Source organism: Chenopodium album, chromosome 27, assembly GCF_948465745.1.
Source record: "Chenopodium album chromosome 27, dcCheAlbu1.1, whole genome shotgun sequence".
Taxonomy (NCBI): Eukaryota; Viridiplantae; Streptophyta; class Magnoliopsida; order Caryophyllales; family Amaranthaceae; genus Chenopodium; species Chenopodium album.
Genome location: NC_137860.1, coordinates 24,385 through 47,856, shown reverse-complemented (window position 1 = coordinate 47,856; position 23,472 = coordinate 24,385). Strand labels below are relative to the sequence as shown.

General features: G+C 35.4%; 2 protein-coding genes across 3 annotated transcripts; one reads left to right on the top strand and one right to left on the bottom strand.

Moving 5' to 3' along the window:
* Positions 1 to 530: 530 nt before the first annotated feature.
* Positions 531 to 20,735, bottom strand: LOC145618952 (peroxisome biogenesis protein 5-like). 2 transcript variants are annotated; one of them, XM_081673562.1, is made up of 16 exons: positions 20,469 to 20,735; positions 19,828 to 19,962; positions 19,577 to 19,730; positions 14,443 to 14,636; positions 13,835 to 14,077; positions 13,511 to 13,630; positions 11,924 to 12,088; positions 9,546 to 9,736; positions 9,159 to 9,405; positions 8,689 to 8,773; positions 8,165 to 8,274; positions 4,189 to 4,413; positions 2,202 to 2,267; positions 1,233 to 1,327; positions 1,055 to 1,157; positions 531 to 984 (listed from the first exon to the last, which is right to left on the bottom strand). In XM_081673562.1, exons 1-15 carry the CDS (start codon positions 20,586 to 20,588, stop codon positions 1,079 to 1,081), a joined length of 2,229 nt encoding a protein of 742 aa, XP_081529688.1. In that variant the 5' UTR covers positions 20,589 to 20,735; the 3' UTR covers positions 531 to 984; positions 1,055 to 1,078. The 2 variants fall into 2 exon arrangements, with proteins under 2 accessions (XP_081529688.1, XP_081529687.1); XM_081673561.1 differs by having other exon boundaries at positions 531 to 1,157.
* A 1,877-nt stretch (positions 20,736 to 22,612) lies between these two features.
* On the top strand, positions 22,613 to 23,332 carry LOC145618927 (uncharacterized). Its single transcript, XM_081673541.1, has 2 exons — positions 22,613 to 22,723; positions 22,766 to 23,332. The coding sequence occupies exons 1-2, from the start codon at positions 22,613 to 22,615 to the stop codon at positions 23,330 to 23,332; spliced, it is 678 nt and encodes a 225-aa protein (XP_081529667.1).
* The last annotated feature ends 140 nt before the right edge of the window (positions 23,333 to 23,472 follow it).

Sequence of the window (23,472 nt, the reverse complement as noted above, 5' to 3'; positions counted from 1 at the left end):
AAATTATTTTTATTGAATTGAACTTATTGGTACTAAACAAATTATTTTTACTGATTTTTTTACTAAATATTGTTTTTAAATGTGGGTAGAAACAAAAAAAAAAAAAAAAAAAAAAAAAAAAAAACCGTTGTGCAAATTGAGAATAAAAAAAAGGGTATACAAAATAAGAGTGGCAAGGGAAGATAAAAGAGAGGAAAAATATGCAAAACACAATAAATTGAGGTAAAATAAATGATAAGATATACTACTTCCGTTAATGGTTATCTGCAACTTTGGAATACACAAGAATGAAAAGGAATCAAATAAGGAAAATGAGAGGAAGGGAATTAAGAGAGTGATAGTCAATGTTTGATGAGGACTGGATACAAATTACAAAGATTCTCCGTTAAGAGTTAACCTCACCCACCCAAAAATGGAGTTGAGAGGTAGAAGAATGAGGGGAATCCTCGAGTCTTTGAGGTTGGATGGGGAATCATTATTGGGGAACTCCAAAATGAAAGGTGGGAAAACGAAATGCCAAAAGAAAAAGCTAGCCACAAATCACCTTTCCTTTATTTGTTTACTCCGGTCCAAACTCTTTAGAAAATGATTAGAATAGTGTTTACTAGTTCTTTGTTCTAAAAAACTAAAAGGACCCATTTTACATAATCGGATAATCCTAACTTATCTCTAGCTAATGATTCGACTCGCTAGAAACAACCCCAACTTGAATATACTATATTACTTTATCATTATATTACAACTATTACAATTTTACAAAATGGTATACAGTAACAACTTAGCATGTATTGGCATAGAAATATGTGCAAGTGTATAACCATATCAGTGTGTCAGCAGATGATTCATATATATACATGTAAACAAAACTCAAGTTTAGCTCTCGGAGATTCTTCTCAAAGGATAATCAACTATTTCAGCCGTGTCTTCAAAGCTTTTACAGGCAACTGTCAACATTGTTAGAGAAATGCTGCCCAGCTACAAAATCTAAAAAATGTAATCAATAATAGAGCGCTATGAATTTACATCAATGCTTTATGTCCAGATCATATCATACCATGTTCACAGGGTATAAAGACAGTCAAAGCGGAAATTCTTTCTGAAGGACATCAATATTACGAGAATCACATGCTTCCAACATGTCATTTCTTGAAGCACAACTGCAATATACATGTCATATGTGAGCACTCACGAAATTCAATTTAGCGAATCAAACTTCATGACAACAGAAATACCTCAAAGAAATCCTCAGATACTGCCACGCATTATCTGCCTTTGGATTCATTGCAAGCGCACGAACATAGTAACGGATAGATTCCTCGTACATGCCCTGTCAAGAACTTAATTATAATACTATATTTTTCTGCATGGGTTCAATAGGTAAAATGCAAATCCTAATAAAATTGGGCGCTGCATGCACCAAAATATCATATCTGCTGATTAATGAGAAAGTCAAGGTTCAATGGCATAGGGTGCCCCCAAGAACTTCATAAATGGCCATATACCCCAGGCCTCAATTAGCATTATGCTTTTAGATCCCAATTCCTAAATAGGTGAAGTAGCTAATAGTTTTAATACTATACTGCCCTGTTATTGTAAATAAATGGTAGTACTTGTATTGAACTCATTTGTATTATTGTAAAATACGTCCCATGCCAACGTCCACATTAATGCAACTCCATCACCAAGTGTCCCCAAGTACGTGTTTCTCTTATTAAGTTTTTACTAACACTCACCACCTTTAATAGTTTTGAGTGGTAATAGAAATTGATGAAGAGATATACATACTTAAAGGTGGAGGCAATACGTACAAGGGTAATTAATAGCATGGAAAACAAGGAAGAATTGGTTACGAATAAACACATTTAGATGTAACACAGAGGGTAGAGGCAAGGCACTCAAGACTCAACTCTATTAATCTATTATAATGGTCTTTTATTTACAAAAATACAACTACATTCCTCGCAAATTAGCAGAACTTCTAAGCAACAGTCTTGGTCTTTTGACCACAAGTAAAACCCCCTATCCTGTGCGAGGATAAAATAAACATGAAAAGGGAGGGATACTGCAGGAGCTCATCGACTTGTAAATATGACTCGAAGTAGAAAAAGATCTCAAGGACAGGTTCACAATGAAAGGCAGCTGTCACTATTTCACTAATTATACACAAGAAAAACAGGAACAAGTAAATAGTAGAGCAGAACCTGGTTGGCATAGCTGATACCCATATTTGCCCATGCACGAACGTAATTGGGCTTCAGATCTAGGGCCTGGTAGACACACAATAAATTAAGTGTGAAAATGTTACACACGGAGAGAGAGAGAGAGAGAGAGAGAGAGAGGGAAGTAGCAAAGTGAAACATTGTTATAAACAGAAAAGCAATTTTCAACCAGCACCTCATAAGTTCATAATTTTTCATTTGAAGAAGACCTAAACTCAAATAGTCAAACTCAACCCTTTCTAGCTCCTTTAGTACTTTTCATGGACAGGGAATCATTTTAGGTAGTTTCACTCCTTCAGATGACTAGAAGTCTAGAATTGCGAATGATATATATTGATGTTGAAAAATTCACGTACCGCATAATAAATCCTATGGATTCTGGATTTCAAAATGAAAGGCCTACAATCACCACTAAAATCCTTTTGTTCCCACTTCCTCTACCCGTAAACATACATAGAGCAATCACGGAATTACCACACTTAAAAGACTAAACAGAAATTAGAGCTTGCAACATGAATGGTGGTAACAAAAGTGGAAGACTATCAGATTACCCATGTTACTGCTACATTTGTACAGCGACTTGCAGAAAATATTGGATAATTGTTTGATATAGATGCCAGTTAATCAAAGAGAGGGACAGCTTCTTCGGTGATATGGCAAAAAGACAGGGAGAAATATACAGGTGAATCTCTTATTCCTAAAAATTGTTGCTACAAAACATAAGACACAAACAATGATGTGGAATAAAAAGAAAGAATACGTAGCCAAGTGGACACTTAATATTCAATGTAGGGTGTGTGAGAATTTCAAGACTACATATAGCTGAAATGAATAGTATGCTCTTGGTGCATCCAGTAATTAGTGATTAATAAAACCAGGGAGTCTTAAGGATACATTTCCTCAACAATATTTTACCCATCTAGGCTGAAACACTTTCAGAGTTCCAGTAAAAAACATTAACAAACAATGTAACCATCCCGCAAATTGAATCTATGTTTGAAATGAAAAGGTTCAAAAACAAAACACTAGAGCACATACAGGCCAATGTCCTCACTCTATTTATTAAACTAAGTTACTGTTATTATGAAGGGCTTTTCTTAAAAAAAAAAATTCTGAACACAAATCTGTATTTTTATTAGACAGCCCTTTGAATAATGCAGTAGGGAAGCAACAATCATAATTCTATTCCATAAAGACTACTTATAAATCTACTTTTGAAAACCTAGTCATCTTCCCAACTATGCACCCAACCACCCATAGGCTAGCCACGCAAGTTGACAACAACACTCATTTCCTCCCTTCATGACTCCAAAAGGTAGCAGAGCAAGTCAGCTGCCTTCAAACTATAACTTCAAGGATACAGATTGGTCATTTGAATTTTCTAACGAAATTTCATCAAGGTACTTATGACAATAACCTAAAAAACACAAGAATTCCTAAGCTAATTTTTCATTAGTAAACAGTAAGGGTAAGGGGACTTCGAAATTCCTGAACTAACTTTGGCCAAAAAGAAAGGTATTCAGTCAAACAGATTTGTAAGAGAGAATTAATAATAAACGGATTGATCTATAGGGATGCCCAACTAATTAAACTAGACTCCAGAAGATAGCAGAAATAAACTAGTAAATACTTCATTTTTTTAGATCCATCACTTTTGAAAGTACTCATAGGCAATATTTGGAGTAGAAAGAGATGGACAAAAATAATAAGGGTCCATGTGATATGAGAGAGATAGAGAGAATCTATTAAGTAAAAAGGAAAGTGATGCATCTAAATTGGAACTTCCATTTATAGAAACTGATGCATCTAAAAAAAACAGAGGAAGTATTACAAGTTTCAATGATCGAGATCACACATAACAACCTGTTCACAACATTACTTTCCATTTGAATGGGACATTTGACAAATATCATCAAGGTGCATAATATGTAAGAGAAAAAGGGCACCATAAATTGCAATAAGAAGCTACCTGCTGATAAGCATCTATTGCTTCTGCACTCTGAACACTATTAGCTTGTGTGGCACCCAGCTTATTCCAAAGGGAGTAGTCATGTGGTTTTAGTTTTATGGCTGTCTTAAATGAATCAATGGCTTTGTCATATTCCCTGGATAAGTTATAAAGTACACCCAATACAATATGGACATCAGCATCCTCAGGTGATATCTGAGCAGCCTCATTGAAAATCCTTGCAACCTGCAAGCCATGCGCTTTTAGATCATAAACAATGAACATAAATAACTACTAAATTTGCACATATATGGCTAGATTATGATTATTTTTTAAAGGTGGAGAAACATCGAGAACTATTGGACCAATGAGCCCTCCGCACTTCTCTTATCCTATCGAAAAGGGAAGAAGTTAAAAAAGGAGCACTAATAACAAAAGAAATTTGAGACAAAAACGTGATTTTTTTTTTTTTTCCTACAGTTAGTTGACAACAGTTTTTAGTAACACAGAACCTCTTGGATTTCCCAAAAAATGGCAATTACAAGTGCATATTATCTATCCATAAACCTCACCCCCAAGGGCCAGGGTTAAAAAAAAAAAAAATGGCAGTTTTTTTTTTTTTTTCCTTTCTGATTTTTCTTTTTATGTGGTGCTAGTGGTTTTTGTTTTGTTTTGTTTGTTTTTTTTTTTTTTTTTTTTTTTTTTGGGGGGGGGGGGGGGGGGGGGAGGGAGGTGGTGTACGCTTTAGGGGGTGAACGGGAGAGCCCCTTGATCTAGTAAGCCCAAGGTAACCTAAACCTGAGAACAAACCACTTTAGGGGTTCCAAGAAACCCCTAAGGGCAACCTAGGCATTATTGGGGCTACAAATCCAAGATCATCCATAAATACACCATATAGAATACTCCCCAATGATACTGATATTAGAGTTGGCAAAAGCTAACACAACACAAACTAGACTTGAAAAAGGGGTTATTATTAAGCATTTTTGACTCATTTAGTTAAAAACTGATAAACACGACAAGACACAACTAGTTAAATGGGTCGGATTAGTGCTGAAAATTATAAAACGAAATTGACACGAGCCAACCCGCATAAAGGGTTGAGTTAGGGCCATGTTAGACTCATTCAGCCACTTAAAGGAATATATACCGCGCCTTTCTTAATTACCGCGCTAAAGGGTGTGTTGCATCTAAAAAAAAAAACGGAGGAAGTATATGTTTTGTAAAGAACATCCAGCTTTATGTTCTGTAATATTATAAAGAACATGATAATATTATGTAATGAACATTATTTATATGTACCCACCATAATCTAAAGACAAAATTCAAAGAACATTTCACAATAAGCAATGATTATTTTGTCACAAATAGAAGTACATTACCCTAACAATAAAAAAAAACATAGACATATGTTCTTTTCACTAAGTATATGTTCATTACATTTTAATAGTATGTTCTTTCCATTTTTTTTTTAATGAAACGTGTGTACGATAGCACTTGCAAGAACCACGCATTGGGTGGGTTAGGTCTGTGTTATTATTTTAAAAAACAGTTGTGTTCATTTTTGATTTTTAGGCTAACCTGTGTTCTTGGGTTTAAGGGTTTCCAACCAATTTATACGTGGCAAGGAACAAGCACAACACAATGCGACCCATTTGCCGACTATGCTCTAACTTTCCCTCCGTCCCATTATAAAGTACATGTATTAATGTTACTTTGACACCCTGTTGTACATTGGGTGTCGCGTAGGAATCCTCCACAACATATGACAAAAAATTCCCTTACTTTTTATTTAATTTACCCAAATTAACGGCCACTTTTCAACAAAATTTGTGCCTAATTAGTTTTTATTTACTACGTATTTATTTTTTATTTTTATATTTTTTTAATAATGATGCATTATTAAAACAAATTCGTGTCTTTCCACCATCAAGACCCTTATCTCTCTCTCTCTCTCTCTCTCTCTCCAAATCTTCATATACAATTAAATCCACCTCCACCACGATGGATAAACCCATTGTCGCTTCCATCACCGTGCCATTCCCATCACCGTTCTGGCATCTGTAATACATCACAGTTTCTGTAGGAGGTGAGTCGTGAGGGTGGCGGAGAGATTTAAACCGTCATCGGATTTCTAGTGAAACTTGAAAGTGAAGGTAAAACCCAAATTAGAAGAGAGATGACTAGACTCAACGGTAGCAGCAATAGATCTCGTCGGCGAGTTTCCATTGAGGAGGCAGGTCAACAAGTGGCAAGAGTGATGGAAATCTGACAGAGGAGCGATGTAAATTTATTGAACCATTTGTAGATCTGTCAAAAGTTGACCCGACCCGAAATACCAACCCGAACCCGATTATTAACCAACCCATCTAAATCCGAAAAAAATGGTAACCCAAACCCGATCTGACCCGACCTAGAACCAACCCTAGACCTGAGTATTTGAGACCCGAACCCGAACATGAACCGACCTGGAGATGACCCGACCCAAATACCCGACCCAAATATAACCAGTAAATTATTGACATGAACCGAACCCTCTTTGATTCGTTCGAGCGACGGAAGGCTGTAGTTGAATAAGTCGATCTTCTTTTCTTCTCTTGATTATCAATCAGTAGGCTTTGAAGCAGTAGTGCCCCACTATCAATCAGAGTAGGAGCTAACCACTACGCTAACGTAGGCTTCAAAGCTAAAGATAGGAGGGAAGGAGTGGAGTCAAGCCCTGACCGTCCTGAACCGAAATTGACCCAAAACCGTTTTAACCCGTATAAACCCAAATTTAACCCGACCTGAATTCCGGACCCAAATTTGACCCAACCTGTTACTAACCCGACTCGAAATTCAACCCGATCTGTTACAAACCCTACTCGAAATCAACACGACTAATTATTTTATACATCTTTACTATTATAGATATTGACAAGCTAAATAAAGATATATGTTTTATATATTGTACTCTACTAGTAAAGTCAAAACTTCGTAAGGCTAAACTACTCTATGTTAATATCGAAAGTATTGTCTTTACTTGAACCGAACCCGCAAATTATTGACTTAAACCGAACCCGACTTGAACCCAAGAATGACCCGACCTGAATATAACCCGCAAATTATTGACTTGAACCGAATCCAACTTAAACCCGAGAATGACCCGACCTGATTATAACTCGCAAATTATTGACCCGAATCGAACCCGAAAATGACCCTACGCGTTTTAACCCGTGAAAACCCGAATTTAACACGACTTTTTATTCACCCAACCCGAATGTAGCCCAACGACTGATGTATGACCCGACGTGACCCGACTCAAGCATGATCCAACCCGAACCCGAGCCGCATAGGTTACGACATTAACCCGAATTGACCCGACTCGAGTTGACCCGACCCACACTTACCCGACCCGTTTACCCGAATTGACAGCTCTAACCATTTGCACAAGACATTATAAAATTTCTATTATAACGAAACAAATTATGAGAAAAATAGGAATTTGATGAAGTTGAGGCGGGGGTGGGGGGGGGGGGTGGGGAATTAAAGAAATATAGGAAGAAAATAGATAGAAACACAATTAGGGTTTCTGAAATTGGGGGAGAGTAATGGTGATGGAGATGTATCATGACCTTCTCCCTCTCGAGAGTATAATCTCTTCTATTTCCCTAAGTTCTCGTCTTTACGCCCTTTGTTCAAAATTCCTGCACCAGTTTTTGGCGACTTTCACTTTCAACCCGATTCACCGAAAGTCAGAAAGAAAGAAAAACAAGTAATGCTGATTTATTTTAAAAAGAAAGGGTAAAAGGTGTGCATGTACCAAAATATATTAATTAAATAAATGTATGTAGGGGAATCTTGCAACTCCCTCTAACCTCGGTTACTTTAAAATCCTCTTGAAGCATCAGTGCATCACAGATGGAATTCTAGTAATGGCCCCAGTAACCTCAAACCTCGGTGATGAGCCAAACAAGTAACAACTCAATAAGCAAAGATTTGAGATGAGGTCACTTACATCAGCATAATAAAGAGAATCAGGCAGCTCTTCAGGTGAAAGTGTCCCATATTTTGAGTGATTGCGAAGCCACTGGTACAGATATTTCAGTGCAGCAGATTGCTCCAATTCTGAAGTTTACACATATTTCAATTAGTCCTATAAAAACTAATTTAAATAAAAAAACAGAAATAAGGGAAATAGGATTTTTTTTTTTTTTTTTAAAATCCCAATGAATTTAATTAACTGACAAGTTTTACTTAAATACAGTACATTATAATTTCTACATTCATCTGCTACAAGTTCACAACTCTGCTTGCGGAAACAAATTTCCACAACAAAGTAACCATAAACAGGTATCCAATTTGTAGAAAGAAAAACACTTAACAGTTTAAAGGTTCCCAAATTCAACAACAAAAAAAAAAAAAAAAAAAAAAACAACCATCAAACCTTTACCCACCTAGCAAGTTCTGTTATACCAAAGTATAACAAAGGATGTTAAAATAATCTAAGAGGAAGAGCAAGAAGATTAGCATTAGATTTACCATTTGTATGACTCACTCCAAGAGCAAGAAGAACTTCTAGGTTTGTGGGGTCAACTTCTTGAGCCCTCATCATCGATGCTATAGCCTGCAAGCTCATAAAAAGACAGTGCTAAGAAGATTCAACTAACATAAAAATCGCCAGTTCAAGAGACAATCTCTTAAAAATTGCAACATATTCCAATAAAGCGTACCATAGCTCATCTGCTAACTTAAAAGGGTCCCCCAAATATCTAAGCATTTGTCATCAAATTGGAACAATTTGAATCTCAGATAACAATAATAAAGGCATCATGTTCTTAAAGTTATCCAACATTCAGTAAATTCATCTAATTTCTAATATCATGGAACGATGAATCAAAATGTAGAAGAATAACAAAGTATTCATCCCAGCATGGATCCAGCCACACTCTTACCAAGGAGATGTACCAAAAAAATGCCATCAGAGTTATATAATGGGTAGTAGCACTGACCTGTTGATCATCATCGTTTTCTGCATGAGCTATTCCTAATAACCTCCAGCCTTCAGCATTGTCAGGATTCTTCAAGACTTCAGCCTCTAAAGCAAGCACAGATTCACTTAATAGCCCCTTTCTAAACAGCTCTTGCCCTTCTTTTAGAGGATCAGGGTGACCAACATAGGGGTTCATGTCAGAAAATACATAGACACCCTTTGAGGAATCTGAATTATGCTTGGCAACAGACTGTTCATTGAGATACCTGCACTTTATACAGAAACAAGGCCAATTAGCTCTTATATGCATATGTGTTATCCAAAAAAGTCAATTCATCAGCTCCCATTTGTTTGTTTATTAAGTACGGTATGTAAACAAATTTAATTTCCAGTCAGCTACACTTACTCATCATAAGCACTAGCCCAGCTGTCCATAATATCCTCACCAACTGCACCTTCAGTTTGATGCTCAAATTCTCCTGCCCAGTCTTGGACATTTAACTTGGAGAACTCATCTACCCACTTGTCATCCCCCAACAATTCCTTTTCTCTTGCGCTAGTAAATTCATTAACCCATTTGTCTTCACCACGAGGGAGCTGAATTTTTATTTTTTATTATTACACAGAAAAATCAGAGATGAGATAAAGAAATCCAACCAGATATGGGGAAGATCTAATAAACTGCTACTACAGAGAATGATAGTCCTCCCAGATATGGGAAAGACGTGATCACAACAACAACAACAAAGCCTTAGTCCCACAATGATTTGGGGTCGGCTAACATGAATCGTCATAAGGAACCGTACAATATAAAAAGGATCATAACAAGATATTCAGTTGAAATAGTTTGGAAAAAGGTGAGTCAAGTGAGAAAAACAAGAGCGTTCAAGAAATATAAAGGGAGTTTTAAAAGAGAACTAAAATAAAAATTCAAGAAAGTTTTAAAGAGGTGGTTAAGACGTTTAGAGTAAAAAACATAAAGGTTTGAAAAGAGAATACTAATTACAGTTTCATAAAACACTAATGGGGTAAAATAATAAAAGAGAATACTAAGATAAATTTAAAAAGGCATCTATAGACTTTCTTGAAAATGTGATCATATATAACAAAAAATACACTAGAAAAGGGTTAAAAAGAAAGTCCAAAGTTAAAACTTCAAATTAATAAGTTCAATTAAAAAAAGAAGACACATAATAGATAAACCCAATACTTTTCAATGAAGAAAAACTCCCTTCGTAGTCAAATATCTAACATAACTCTTTAGAATTGGAACCTAAAATCAATGAGGGTTAATCCACTTCAATTACAACAACCTTTCAATAGTGGCTCAAATATCTATTTTTAATTCTCTAAGAAATTTTAATGATGCTTCCTAGCGAGTTAACATTCTATTTTTGGATCGCTTGAGCATTATCTGCCAATGGCCAAAACAAACATTAAAGAAATAAAAATCAGTTACTAGTTAAATTGGACATGCATATTCTATTGTTAATTCTCATGCGGAACCATAGGAACTAATCACTATTAAGTACTCAATGTTTATATATCATTGACAAAGCCTCTGAACAAGCTAGTCAACATTATTTTGGTATAATTGTGTTTTTATTGCACCTAACCAATGTATAAAAAAGCTCAAGGCGCGCTAAAGCGATAAGGGTTATGCAGCACCTAGGCGCGCCTTGCCTCTTTGAAGTGAGGCGCACTGTATAAACAGTTCTTAAAAAATTGGCAGAAAATTGATTCAAAAGCGCCTCATGTGCGCCTAATTGAAAACGCCTTGCCCAGGCCTTAAAAAGCGCTTACCGCCTTAGCGCCTAAGGCGCGCTTTTTCAAACCTAACAAGCATTCGTTGTAAATAATTGGTTAAGGTGGCTTTACTACCAAAAACTGAACTTGGTGCAAGCTTGATGAACTAGGTGCAAACAAAAATCTTAGGCTCTAAGAGTCGAACTCGGATAGGGACCCTGGTTTAGGTCCAGTCCGCCCCAATCTTTCTTATATATATCCACAACCCAGATAATAAAAGAATAATTTTTGAACAAAACCCTAAACAATTTTCATGCATTTACGATTTACAATAAAATAAACCTGGATTCGGAGATTCAAATTCAGCGGACATGAACTTGGATTCAGATGTCCGCATATTCCGATGGACATGGACTAGAAATCCACCTAATCGGACTTGGAGTTGGATCCGATTCTAGGGTTTGATATCCTTTGTATAGAACTTGGATCCTAAGGGTCTAATCCAAGTCCGATCCTTTACAGCAAGAAGTGATCGCAAAAAAATTTAAATTATTTAACGAAATAACTATAGCAACTTTACGAATTCAAACAATACTGTCTTAGTTATTCATACATCCATATCATAAAATAACAAAATATCTTGTTTAATAATCAACAGTTGCTAAAAAACATTGGGTATGATTCTTCATATACACAAAACCCTACAAGGATAATGAACAATATTACTCAAAGAATACAACACACAAGTGATCTAAAATACATAAAGATTTGAAGATAATCTTAAATTAATTAAATGAAGCTCGTCAATGCTTAAATTATTTGGCCACACACTAGTTGCTTTATGATATCTTGAGGTCATGAGCTTTTTTGTCCATTACCCTTTTTTTGTTTACGGTGTCTTTCTCATCTAATTTACAATTACTTAGTTTAGAATATAACTAGTCAAGTTACTTATTTTCCAGATATTATAAAGTTAGGATTCAAGCATAAAGCACAACTGAACAAACATGTCTAAAATTTCAGAAGCTGCAAACTTGCCTCTTTAGAAAACTGGTCAGCCCATGAAAGACCCCCATCATGATGTTGTTGGTATTCTGCTCCCCAGTCCCCAGACGCAGATATTGAACTCTCCTTGACTTGATTTCCTTCAACAAAAAGTTCACCACGACTCATCTTTGATACGAATTGAAGAAATCTTGAGTTCTACAAATTGCAATGTTTACCAGAAATTAAGACTATGCGATGCAAACTGATCTCAGAATAAGAATGAACACAAAAAGCAGGATCAAACATTAGATAGACATTGTATGAAAAAAAAAAAAAACCCTAAGAGCTAGTATCTTCTGACTGACAAATAGGTCCACTACAATACAATACTGCATATAAAGAGGATTTAAGTAGAACTGGAAGAAAGTAGCAAAGATAATTCCCAACTCTCGCAGCCTCGCGGAATTTGAGGGTTTCTTTTTATTCGTGATTAACAAAATGCACAAAGTCAATGTTATGTGTTTGGTTCAATTCCCTAAGCCTATGGCAGCAAAAGCTCATGAAAAGAAAATTCTCCATTCATTCAATTCTAATGCAAAATATTATATGGCGTTATGTAGTCAAAAATAAAAACACTGATTCCTACTAGATTATAATAATAACAAAATCTAATCAAAGCATATCATAGTGGAATAAAAACGAGCTCACAAAAGTACCCATTACAATCTTGATTAGTTAATTTGTAAAATAACCCAATCCCGGATTTCAGAAGTCTGAACAAATCAATCAATTTCGGATAGACATTATTAATGCACCATCATAAACATCACATAAAGGCCTTACTAGTGAGTTCAATAACATCTAAATTCAATGAGGGAAACTCCTTAAGCTTCTATGACCCAGCCTAAAGGGAAACCAAGCAACCCAAGAAACCATCAAAAGGTATTTAAGAATAGCAGAATACCAGCCTAATTTTTTTTTAACAGAGAAAGCATACCACTCTAATGCATAATAGTAAAAGCATAATGCTTCACACCAGAGCAGTTTGTTGTATGCGCTATCTTTACTTATGTCTTTCAAGTGGCTTTGAGGTTGCATATCAGGTCCCACTAAGATGGACACTTTATGTTAGTTGTGTTGCTCCCTCCATTTTTATTTCAAGTGTTACACTTTGAATAGCACATAGTTATAGGTAATTTAATTGACTTAAATATAACAAGACATAAGTGGGGGTAATTGAGGTATCAAAAGAAATAACAAGAAAAAGATAGTGGAAGTAATAGTTGAGTACAAGTAAGAGACGTGAGAGGAGAGAAATAATTTTTTAAATATTTAAAAATAAAAACAGTAGTAGGTATGTGGGGACCATGAGAAGAAAGAAATAATATTAAAATGTATTAGTTTGCCAAAAAAAAGAAGTGTTAACACTAAAAAAAAAAAAAAAGGCTGCATTAAGAAACTGTAACACTTGAAAAACATGGAGGGAGTATTATGTTTTGCTCCCCCAACACCCTCCCCCCCCCCAAAAAAAAAAAAAAATGTACGAAGTACACCCTCTCCCCAAAAAATGTTACTTAATATTGAAAAGAAAATGATACTCAATTATAGATTGAAGTAACCCAAGGATAACACTCAAACCTGAAACTTGGGATCGTTGTTTTGGGCTAATGTGTGTGCAAGAATACGGGTTTGCTCCATTCCAGCTAGCCTTGACATATGTTGATTTGATTGATTTAGAGATACAGCCTGAGCTTGATCCTATAAAAAGGAGAGAGGCATCAGTTATTGACAAATTGAACAGATCAACTACATAAATCACTACTACATTTATTGAGAAAGAGTAAAATATTCTTCAGATAATCAAAATTCTTGCTGGCAAAATTTGTAATTTAGTCTCAAATGGATGCAAAATAAGGTAGGAAATAGCAAACTGGTAACACGTTAAGAATGTGCACTCCTTACATGCTCAAACTCTGAGGCCCAACCATTAGGACCGTGTTCCTGCTCAAATAAATTGGCCCAACCATTTGGATTGAAAAGTTCCGGCTTGTTCTGCCTATATTCGGCAACCCAGCCATCAGCAACAGGAGCACGAACCCCTTGTGACTCATTCCAGTACTCTTCCAGCTCCCTTACCCTACCAGGCAGAGGTCCCTTTAATTGAATATCATTGTCAATATCCAGAGAACATAGTAATGCATCCACCTGAGAAAAAATATATAACAAATAGTTAAAATGGCCAACATTCCAAATGTTCAGCATTGTTTGCATTCAAGTCAAAACTACAGAAAAAATCATTCTGCCTCCAGCAAATCAAAATGACCCCTAAAAACTACTCCTTCCGTCACTTTTCTATGGTTAAACTTTGACCTTCACGGTCTCCAATGCACATCTTTGACCGTGTATACATTCAATTTTGCTCCAGTTAAAGAGGCGAATAATTTTTATCAATGTTACTAAGTGACGAGAGAGAAAATAGAACCAACTACTTCATAGTAAGGTAGACTTATAATAACCATAATATTTACAACTCATAAAAGGAATAGGTAAATAAATAAATGACGACAAACCTGTGCATTAATGTATTCCTCACTCTTGTCGGCAAAAAAATGTCGAGCCATTATGCTGCTGCGATTACGAATACATTGTTTTTCCCCTTTGGTCAACCCCAACATAGGTAGTGCAGTGGGACGAAAAGGTGCACCAAAACGGCTACTATCAACAAAGGAATGCAGAAAACCTGACAATATTTTTTGTGGTGGTCCTACATAGTTCAGCAATCAGTCAGCTAGCTTGATTATGAACACACCTAAACACAATTCTCAAAGCATCAATGTAAAGAAACTACCTCAAAAATGTTTATAACAATTGCAAACACATTTTCTTAAGTTTCTTGAGAGGAATTTCTTGCCAAATTTCTCTGTTGACAATATATAGAAGACTAAAGGTCCTCCTAACGAAATTCCCTATATTTTTCCAAGGCATCATCAAAGCAAATGATAAGAGTCCAAAAGTGCATATATTTCTTTACATTTGTACAATGTCTATGGGGTGTTTTACAGCTCATTTTATGTTATATTTATTTGCAGTTCCAAACCTTCTATATGTGTTTTTGTGGGTGTTTTGAACCTTTATTGGTGTTGCATGAAGTTTTCAAACTAGATCATTAGGAGTTTGCAAGGTTCTAATTGATAAATTGCCACACCTCCTTGGATTCTTCAAGCCCAAGGCACTTTAATATCATCTGAATTAGAGGATTTTGCAGCTAGAAAAATAGGATTTCGGAAGAACGTCTTGTTTCCTTTAATTTTTCTAAAGTTGGAGCCTTGGAGGGGAATTGAAATCTCCCCAACACTATCTTTAAACATTAATTCTAAGCCCTTTTCAATCCTTACAAACCAATGTGGAATTAAGGATGGACTTCTAAATCACATTTGCATCTTGACAATTGTACTTTTCAACTATTCAACAGATATTTGTTCTTTTAGCAATTGTCTTGTTATTTTAAGTTTTAACATATATTATTGCATAGTGCGTGAATTGCTTGATACGATCAACATTATCATCATATCTTGTTAAACCTATATACCTAATGTCTTGTACTACTTAATGACTTATGAAAGCAGCAAGGAGTTCTTATCATATTGTACCTCTTACATTGATTGCAATTGTCGTCTTTAGTAATCTTTGCTTATCATGTGATTTTAGTATGTTAGTCGTACAAAACAAACGATGTCCATGTCATTCTAACGATAATTGAAAATGTATGAAGTGGTTCAACTAGTAAGGGTTGTCAATCTATCTAATGACCAATCCTATGAGTCAAAGATTGGGTTGAAGCATGGTGGATTTCTATTACTCTATTATTAGCCAAGATGTCATGTATCATGTCTTTGTTAGTTTCTTGCGTCGATATCTAGTTCTCCAAAAAAAACTCTTAGTCATGCTCCCCACCCCCTAACTCCCTTCCATTTTTTAGAACATTATATCCTGGCTAAAAATGCTCCTAAGAAAAGTGTAATAGACCGGCTTTAGGGGGGGTCAGCCACAACCTATACGGGTCTACGCTAGAAGAGTCAAACACGGGTATCAACAACACAAACCACAAAGAGCAAGGGACAAAATCATTTAAGAAGAGGACAAAATCAACAACCTTCGTCCTAGGATGTTTATTTATGTTTTTCTATATTAGCTAAGTTTCACATTTTAAGCCTTAAGGTCATCCTTGACCATCTTAGTATAAGTAGTATGGGTAGTGTTAGTGGAAAAGCAGGCAGAAATTAGTGAGGAAAATTTGGAGAGTTGCAACCTCAAGTTGCTAGGAGATTTGTAGCCTCAAGCTACTACTTTGTATCCTTTCCATTAATTAGTTCAATGAAAATTCAGTCCTTCTCTTACTAAGGAGTATTATCGAGTGAATCAGCCTTAGTCTATAACAAAAAGAAGTCTTATTCATACCAGACACTTTATCTTATAAGTGAAGGCAGAATATTGTTTACTCTTGTGTCCTTCACCTCTTTTTCTATTGCTTTTTATAGATACCTTTGTGTGGGAAGAATTGGCTGCAACCATGTTCTGCCAAAGATAATTTATGGCTTGAAGCCTTGAACAAATAGATGAAGAAAGGTTTAATCACTAGGATGTGGTGGGTTAGAACCCCACCCCCTCCCAAAATAAATATATAAATAAATAAAAAGGCTGGTATTTCTTCCTTTTTTTTTCTTTTTTTTTTTTTTGAAGAAAATGGTCAGTGCTATTATTCAATTAACAAAGAGTCCATTACAACACAAGGATTAATCTCCGAAGGACAGTGATTAATCCACACTTGTTCCTCACCAAAGGACACTAATCTAGTGAGATGGTGTGCTGGTATTTCATTTGACTATCAATATGTGCCCTTAAAAATGAAACCGATACATTTCTTTGGTATCTTCAGAGCTGAAGTTCCCTTTTTTTTCAGGCTACTGTAATGCACCAATGCTATGAATAAATTTTAGTTTCTTAGAAATACTATGGTGGTCGGAATTGGATACAGATAGTGAATACAAGAGCGAACATGGAAAATTCTAATTTCAAAGGTACAAAGACAAGTTCATGTAGTTTCCTAATTTATAATATGGGTGTGGGACACAGCAAAATTTTAAGAAAAAAAAAAATCTGTAAATTTCTCCAATTATAGCAGTACAGGAAAAAATACTACTCCATGTAACTTATCAAAGGAAAAATAAAAAGAAAAGAAAAGAAGTATAAGATGTGGTGCAGAAAATTAAATAGCAATTTATCATAAAAAAATGAAGTATTCACACACAAAAATGCAAAAGTGAGCCAAACAATTCAAAATACTATTTCATGCCCGCATGACCTCCGCTCCACATTCGATTAATGGAGGAGAGCAAAAGGCTCAAAATAAGAAAAGAAACAACCCCTATTACGCGTGACTTCTGCCCCCCATTTAATTAATTTGGAAGAGAAAAGCTCAAGAGAAGAACAGAAACAAATGCCCATTAACAATATTAAAATAGAATAATTATACTCAACAGACAACAGCCAACCCCATCAAAATCTAGCAGCAGTTGCCCAAGAAATTGACCTTGCTCATAAAAGGCAAATGTTTTGCCCTTACCTTCAATTTGCACATCTAAAATTGACCCTATGAACCCTAAACATTTTGTATATCTCATTATCTTGTCACCCTTTCAATGAGCATGTTACAGTAGAAATGCTTGATAGGTATAAGAATAGGATTCAGTGTCCGCACTGGTCAGGTTGTGTCAACAAGTGTACAGTAGAGCAATCTAGTCGATAAAGTGCTGCATAATTATTTTTTTTTCTTCTTGATATGAGATAAAGCAATTCATAGTATTATAGGTTCTGCTTAGTTCTCAGTATGTGACAAGGATTCAATGTCCGCACTGGTCAAGTGGTCAGGTATCAACAAGGGTATGGTAGGGCAAAGTGACAATTCCAACAATTCCAACACTTTGAATTGACCACATCAACCATCACCAGCAGGCCAAAGTTTCCATAAAATTCCCAATATATTAAAGGTTGGTTATCAATTGTCATCAAAATATTTTAAAGCACGAAGTTAAGGTTTAACCGGTCCAATTGGTCAAATATCGGACCGGACCATAAAAAATCAGTTCCAGACAACCTTTTGATTTCGGTCTAGTCTCCAGTCCAGGTTTGGACCGGTGTACAGCCCTAATTGAGCATCCCCTTCGTTCTTATAATTGGCACTTAATTGCTCTTCCTCTAATCATGTGGCATCCTGTTTATTCTCCAAATCTTGTTAAACATGTCCGTTAGCTAATCAACCTTTCCAAACATCTTCAAACCTCAAAAAGGATACCATTTGTGCCAACTTCTTTCTTTAGTTCATTCTCTTCAATGCCTTCTAAGCCAACCAAAAAAAAAAAAAAAAAAAAAAAAAAAAAAAAAAAAAAAAACGAAAACATAAAAATTATTATTCAAGATCACCTTATTTCAAGGAAAGATAACATAGGCTTAAGGGGGGCATCAAGTAATTCATCTAAACAAGCTACCCACCAGTTGGCTAATACATTGTCCAAGGAAGAAACCTCCACTTTAAATAACCTTAGAAAGGATACCATGACAAGTTTTTGGGTTTTTTTGGCAATATTACACAACACGGCAGAACACTGAGTGCCTGACTGTATTGCACGCTGCACCTGTTGTTCCTGCATCTGGCTGCTGGTAGTGTATTCTGGCTGTAAAGCATGGATGTTCAAGAAACACACTTTTCATTGCTGCCCTCTTGCTTAATTCATGTCACCTCAAACCAGTGTATGAAAAGGTGTGCCTAGGGAGCATCTAGGCGCTAGAGCTCTGGGGTAGAGCGTTTACTATGTGAGACGAACCAGGGTTCATCTTAGTTGCACATCAGTCAATTTTTTTATTTAAGTAGCACCTCATTTCAATGAGGCGATCCAACACGCACCTAGGCACAACAGGATTCCTTTCGCCTTAGTGTGCCATGAGCATGTTTATAGACTGCCTATAACATTGTCCTCTGTTTTGTTTCACGTCCTAACACCTGATCCAAGCTTCCTAATTTTCTTATAATCAACTTATCAAGCAATCCAAATGAGGGAAGTGGTGAACCTCACCTTATGACTATGAACACCCAATCACAAGAACTCTAACAAAAGGCCTTGTTTCCATGTTTGGATAACAAAACATATCCAATTATTGTAAACTCTTGTTTCTAAGGGAGTGAGTGCATGTAAGAATTGAGTGGATTAAGCAAGAGAGATGTAGTAAAGGAGATGCATGAGTGTAAGAAAAAAAAGGTTGATATAGTAGGAGAGAGTGAGTGAGAAGGTTTTAGGTTTTTTTTTTTTTTTTTTTGAGAGGAAGAAGGTTTAAGTATTTGGTATAATGTGTTTGCCTAAAATAGAATAAAGTGAAATAGGTACCATAAAAAAATAATCCATTAATTTAAAAAATAAAAAAGAAGAAGAAAAACAATAATGGAAAGTCCATAGATAATAAACAGCGAGTAGAACAATGCAAATAGGTAACATAACAAAAGCAAAGGCATACCATATGCATATGAAGAAATATTCGACAGGAACACTAAACAAAGGTAACACCTACTTCCAAATCCACCTTGAGAGCAAGTCCATCCAAAAACCAAAGATAATAATAAGAATAACAAATGATGTAAAGCGTTATAATTACCATCCCAAGATTGTTGAGTTTGAGTAGCAAATCCTTCATTATAGATGTGCCGTGATTCAAGAAAATTTGATTCCCTCTCATGTTGTATATCATCCCAAGCTTCCGTAAATCCACTATGACTAGCGGAACGATAGTTGTGAAGAAATCCCACGTCCTAACAGAATATTCAGAAATCCATCAGTGCGTAACATAATTGCATTATGTATCACCATCATACACTATCATTAATTACTAAGCCAAAAGCTACACACCTGGCCAGCTGAGTGTTGGTTAAAATGATATTCTGACTCTGAACCAGGAAGAGCTGACAACTGCTCATCAGAATTCGAGTAAAATTGATTGCTGGAACCCGAGGAAGTTAACGTAGGGATCTCCTTCAACCTTTCCTGTTTCACAATATATATAACAATCAGAAAAAGGGAATTTTATTCATGAGATTCAAGCATCACAGTTGTACATAATGCTATGAAAACTCAAAAGTGCCATTTAATCGGCATATGTAATGTTCCAAAAAGTGTTTCTCACTCACTCACCCAACACAATACATGCATTTCCCATTCATTTATTTCTAAAGTTAACTATCGCAGCATGTGTAAAGACTAATCTGCTCTACAATTTATATCAGTTTGATGCCAAGATAACACAAAATATAGACGAAATGATAAGAAAAGCTGAGTGGGTGAAGAATCAAAGGGTGATGTCAGACTCCGATGGTAAAACATATGGAATTAATCAGGCATACATTAATTAAGTTGTACAAAACAAGTCCAAGCTATAGTGCAGGCAATAGAAATCATTGAACCCTTCCCGTCAGCGCAATAATAATAATTTAATACTCGTACAACAGAAGGATAGCAGAATTAAGGGAAAGATTTAGGGGAAAACAAAAGACCTGTGTTTTGGAGGATGAGCCAATAAGTGCGTTGGCCAGAGAACCCAGAGGATTAGAAGAGGAGGATGAGCCAGAATCGTTACAAGAAGCACCACCTGTAACCAAATCCCGCATCGCCATGATAGACCAGATTTAGCTGGTGAAGATGATTTACCCTCTCTCTCCAATCTCCAACCACCCTCTCGCCTTCCTCTTCACCGCTCGTACGGTGCTCTCTCTGACTAGCTAATTATGATAATTGAAGTACCCCGTGTCTCCGTCACCTTCCCTTTATTAGTTATTACTTCATTATTTTTTTTAAGGGAATTTTCATTTGATACAATTGTATTTTGGGTCCTAATCTCTTTCTTTGGATCTCTTTGGATCTCTTTGGATCTTATCTTTAAAATATTACGTAGTATAATTTTTCAAAAAAATTAAATAAATAAAATTAACTAAATGTATTTTGGGTAATTCTATAAGAAAAATTGTCTCGAATCTCAACTTTTGCTCCGTCCGCTAAAAATAACTTCAATTTTTCCTTTTCTATTTTGTACCCAATTTGTATTTTGATTATTTTCATTATGTTCAAAAAAAATTCTATTTTTATTAATATAATTTTGTATTTTTCAATTATGATGTCATAAAAATTGCTCAATTAATGTTTTAAGAACATGTTTAAGCCCTGGCCTTAAGGTTCAAGTTTTAGGTCGAAATTAGCTAAAAATAAACGCATAAAAATGTCTCGATATACGTGCAAAAAATTTGTCTCGATTTGCGAATTTCAAGTTGTTTTGATTTTAAAATATTGTCTGGTTAAAGTGTTGGGGATCATTATAGGATCATACTAGGTTTTAACAATAATTTTTTGGCTTATATGTGTATAATATAGATAATTTAAGCAAAATCTGATAAATTGATAAGTTAATAAAGATTGGAAACCTCATTTCATATAATTTGTATAAAGTATACGGAGTAGTAGGAAAGATAATATTTATATGAAAATGAGATAGTCCAATTACCCTGTTTTTACTCCATTGAAATTGTGTAATCAGTAAATTTAAATATAAAATTTGTTGTTAAAAAATATATAATTAATTTCGAACCATTATTTATGTTGAAAAAAAATATATTAATGATGTCGTTATTAGTTTGGCGGGAATTTTTTTTTTTATGTGAGATTTGACTTGTAGATAGTAATGATGTCTGCGGTAATTACTTTAGTTATAGTTATTGATGTTGCAGCTGGAACTAGACGAAAAAAGAGAGCCACACATGCCCCGAAACTAATGTTTTATTAAACGAGATATTATAGTAGAGAATAATTAAGTCAAAATTACAATTGCGAATGTAGAATGAAAATAGAAATTAAGTCCCTTAATGGTGAGCAGTCAAGTTTGTATAAGCAAGTTAATCAAGTGATCATAGCTAAAGGAGCTCAAGTGTTTCGATTAATACCTCCGATTTAGGTGTATGTTTCCGCAATTTTATTTAAAGGTTGTATATTTTTCCTTTATTTATTGTTTATTATTAGCTAGTAAATCGGGGGTGTTACTACTTACATGAAACAACAAAAATATTTGAAGATTACTTGAAGCAGAAAGACTCCGACCTACTAGTCCGTGAGTAGCAGCGACTGCCAATAATGCTAAGACATTCGACGGATGACAAACGTGTGGATAGTTAATTAGTCACTCAACCCGTGTGCTCGTGGGGTAACCGCGCCTTCATTGGCCAGCGAGTGGGCATCGGCAAGGAGTGGGCGGTGATGGGAACTTCTTTGGCCACTTGGCCAGTGGGCGGGCGATGGGTGACAAAGTGAGTTTTTAAGAGAGGGAAATTTGAGATTAGGGAATTGGGAAAGAGTAAAGGAGGAAAGAGAATTTATAATTTTGATGCTAACAACAATAAAAATAATAATAGTAAAAGATTTCTATGAAAAATATTAATTTACTGGCTTCTGTGTTTGTGTTTGTGTCTTAGTTTTATTCTTGATTTTTATTTCCAAATTCATGTTTTCCTGCCATGGTGTGATTTGCTAATTGCAAAACATGGTTCTTTTTTTTTTCTTTTTTTTTTAGTAATTGTTTTGGATCTAATTGCCAAATTGCCTTACACATCATCTATTGGAGGTACTATAGTAATTTCTATATGTTTTATATAGTATGCATTTGATTATTGCAGAAGTTCAGAAGTTTGGGGAGATAGGCAAGGACATTTGTTCATTGTGTGAAGACTCTAACAAGACTAGTGGTGTTCCTGTCCCATCTTTGTCTGTTGATCCTTTAGTTTACATGGAAAATGCTTTTGATGGTTAGAGTGAGTTTAATCATGCCTATTTGAGCAAGATTGTCCAAACTCTTGAAAGACAGAATGAAGCTGAAGGTAGCCTCAAGGAGAAGGAACTGAGGATTGCTGAACTAGAAACAATGAGAAGTATGGAATCACCTCAAGGAAGGGTAAGGAGCACTATGGAGCAGCAAAGTAAAGGATACATAAAAATGGAAGTTGAGCTGCAGGATCTTTTCATGAAAAAACTTGAAGCTAAAATTCAGTCAGTTGTGATAGCAAGATCTTCCAAGGACTTCAGTGTTCTTGTTGAAGATAGCATATTGAGGGAGCAAGTTTCTCTAAGTAAGGAGCAAGCACAATCTCCAAAGATGGCAGTGATTGTAGAAAACAAGGCTGTCATTCTAAAAGGGCAAGTTGAGAAGTCGGACGCACTGTATGGTGGTATCTTTGGTGGTGAAGAGATTCAGAAGATGCAGAAACGAGTATATAAGTTTACAAAATGCCTTATTTTTCAATTGGTTTTGCTGGTCTTAGTATTTGCACTGTTTGTCATGCAACTAGTATCCAAATCAGCAATGATTGTACCCACTTAATAGTTAATACACTCTATTTATGTGGTTAGGTGATTTCTTTTCATCTTGTAATCCTGGGTTGAATCAAGATATATGATTAATATATATATATATATATATATATATATATATATATTTTTTTTTTTTTTTTTACTTTTATT

Excerpts from the sequence above, each read along its gene's own strand:
- LOC145618952 (XM_081673561.1), bottom strand. The coding sequence starts at position 20,588 with ATGGCGATGCGGGATTTGGTTACAGGTGGTGCTTCTTGTAACGATTCT. Across the intron at positions 9,406-9,545 it reads TGGGCTAGTGCTTATGATGA|GTATCTCAATGAACAGTCTG; the intron begins GTAAGTGTAGCT and ends TATAAAGTGCAG. Across the intron at positions 8,774-9,158 it reads AAAACGATGATGATCAACAG|GCTATAGCATCGATGATGAG; the intron begins GTCAGTGCTACT and ends ATGAGCTTGCAG.
- LOC145618927 (XM_081673541.1), top strand. The coding sequence starts at position 22,613 with ATGCATTTGATTATTGCAGAAGTTCAGAAGTTTGGGGAGATAGGCAAG. Across the intron at positions 22,724-22,765 it reads TTCCTGTCCCATCTTTGTCT|AGTGAGTTTAATCATGCCTA; the intron begins GTTGATCCTTTA and ends TTTGATGGTTAG.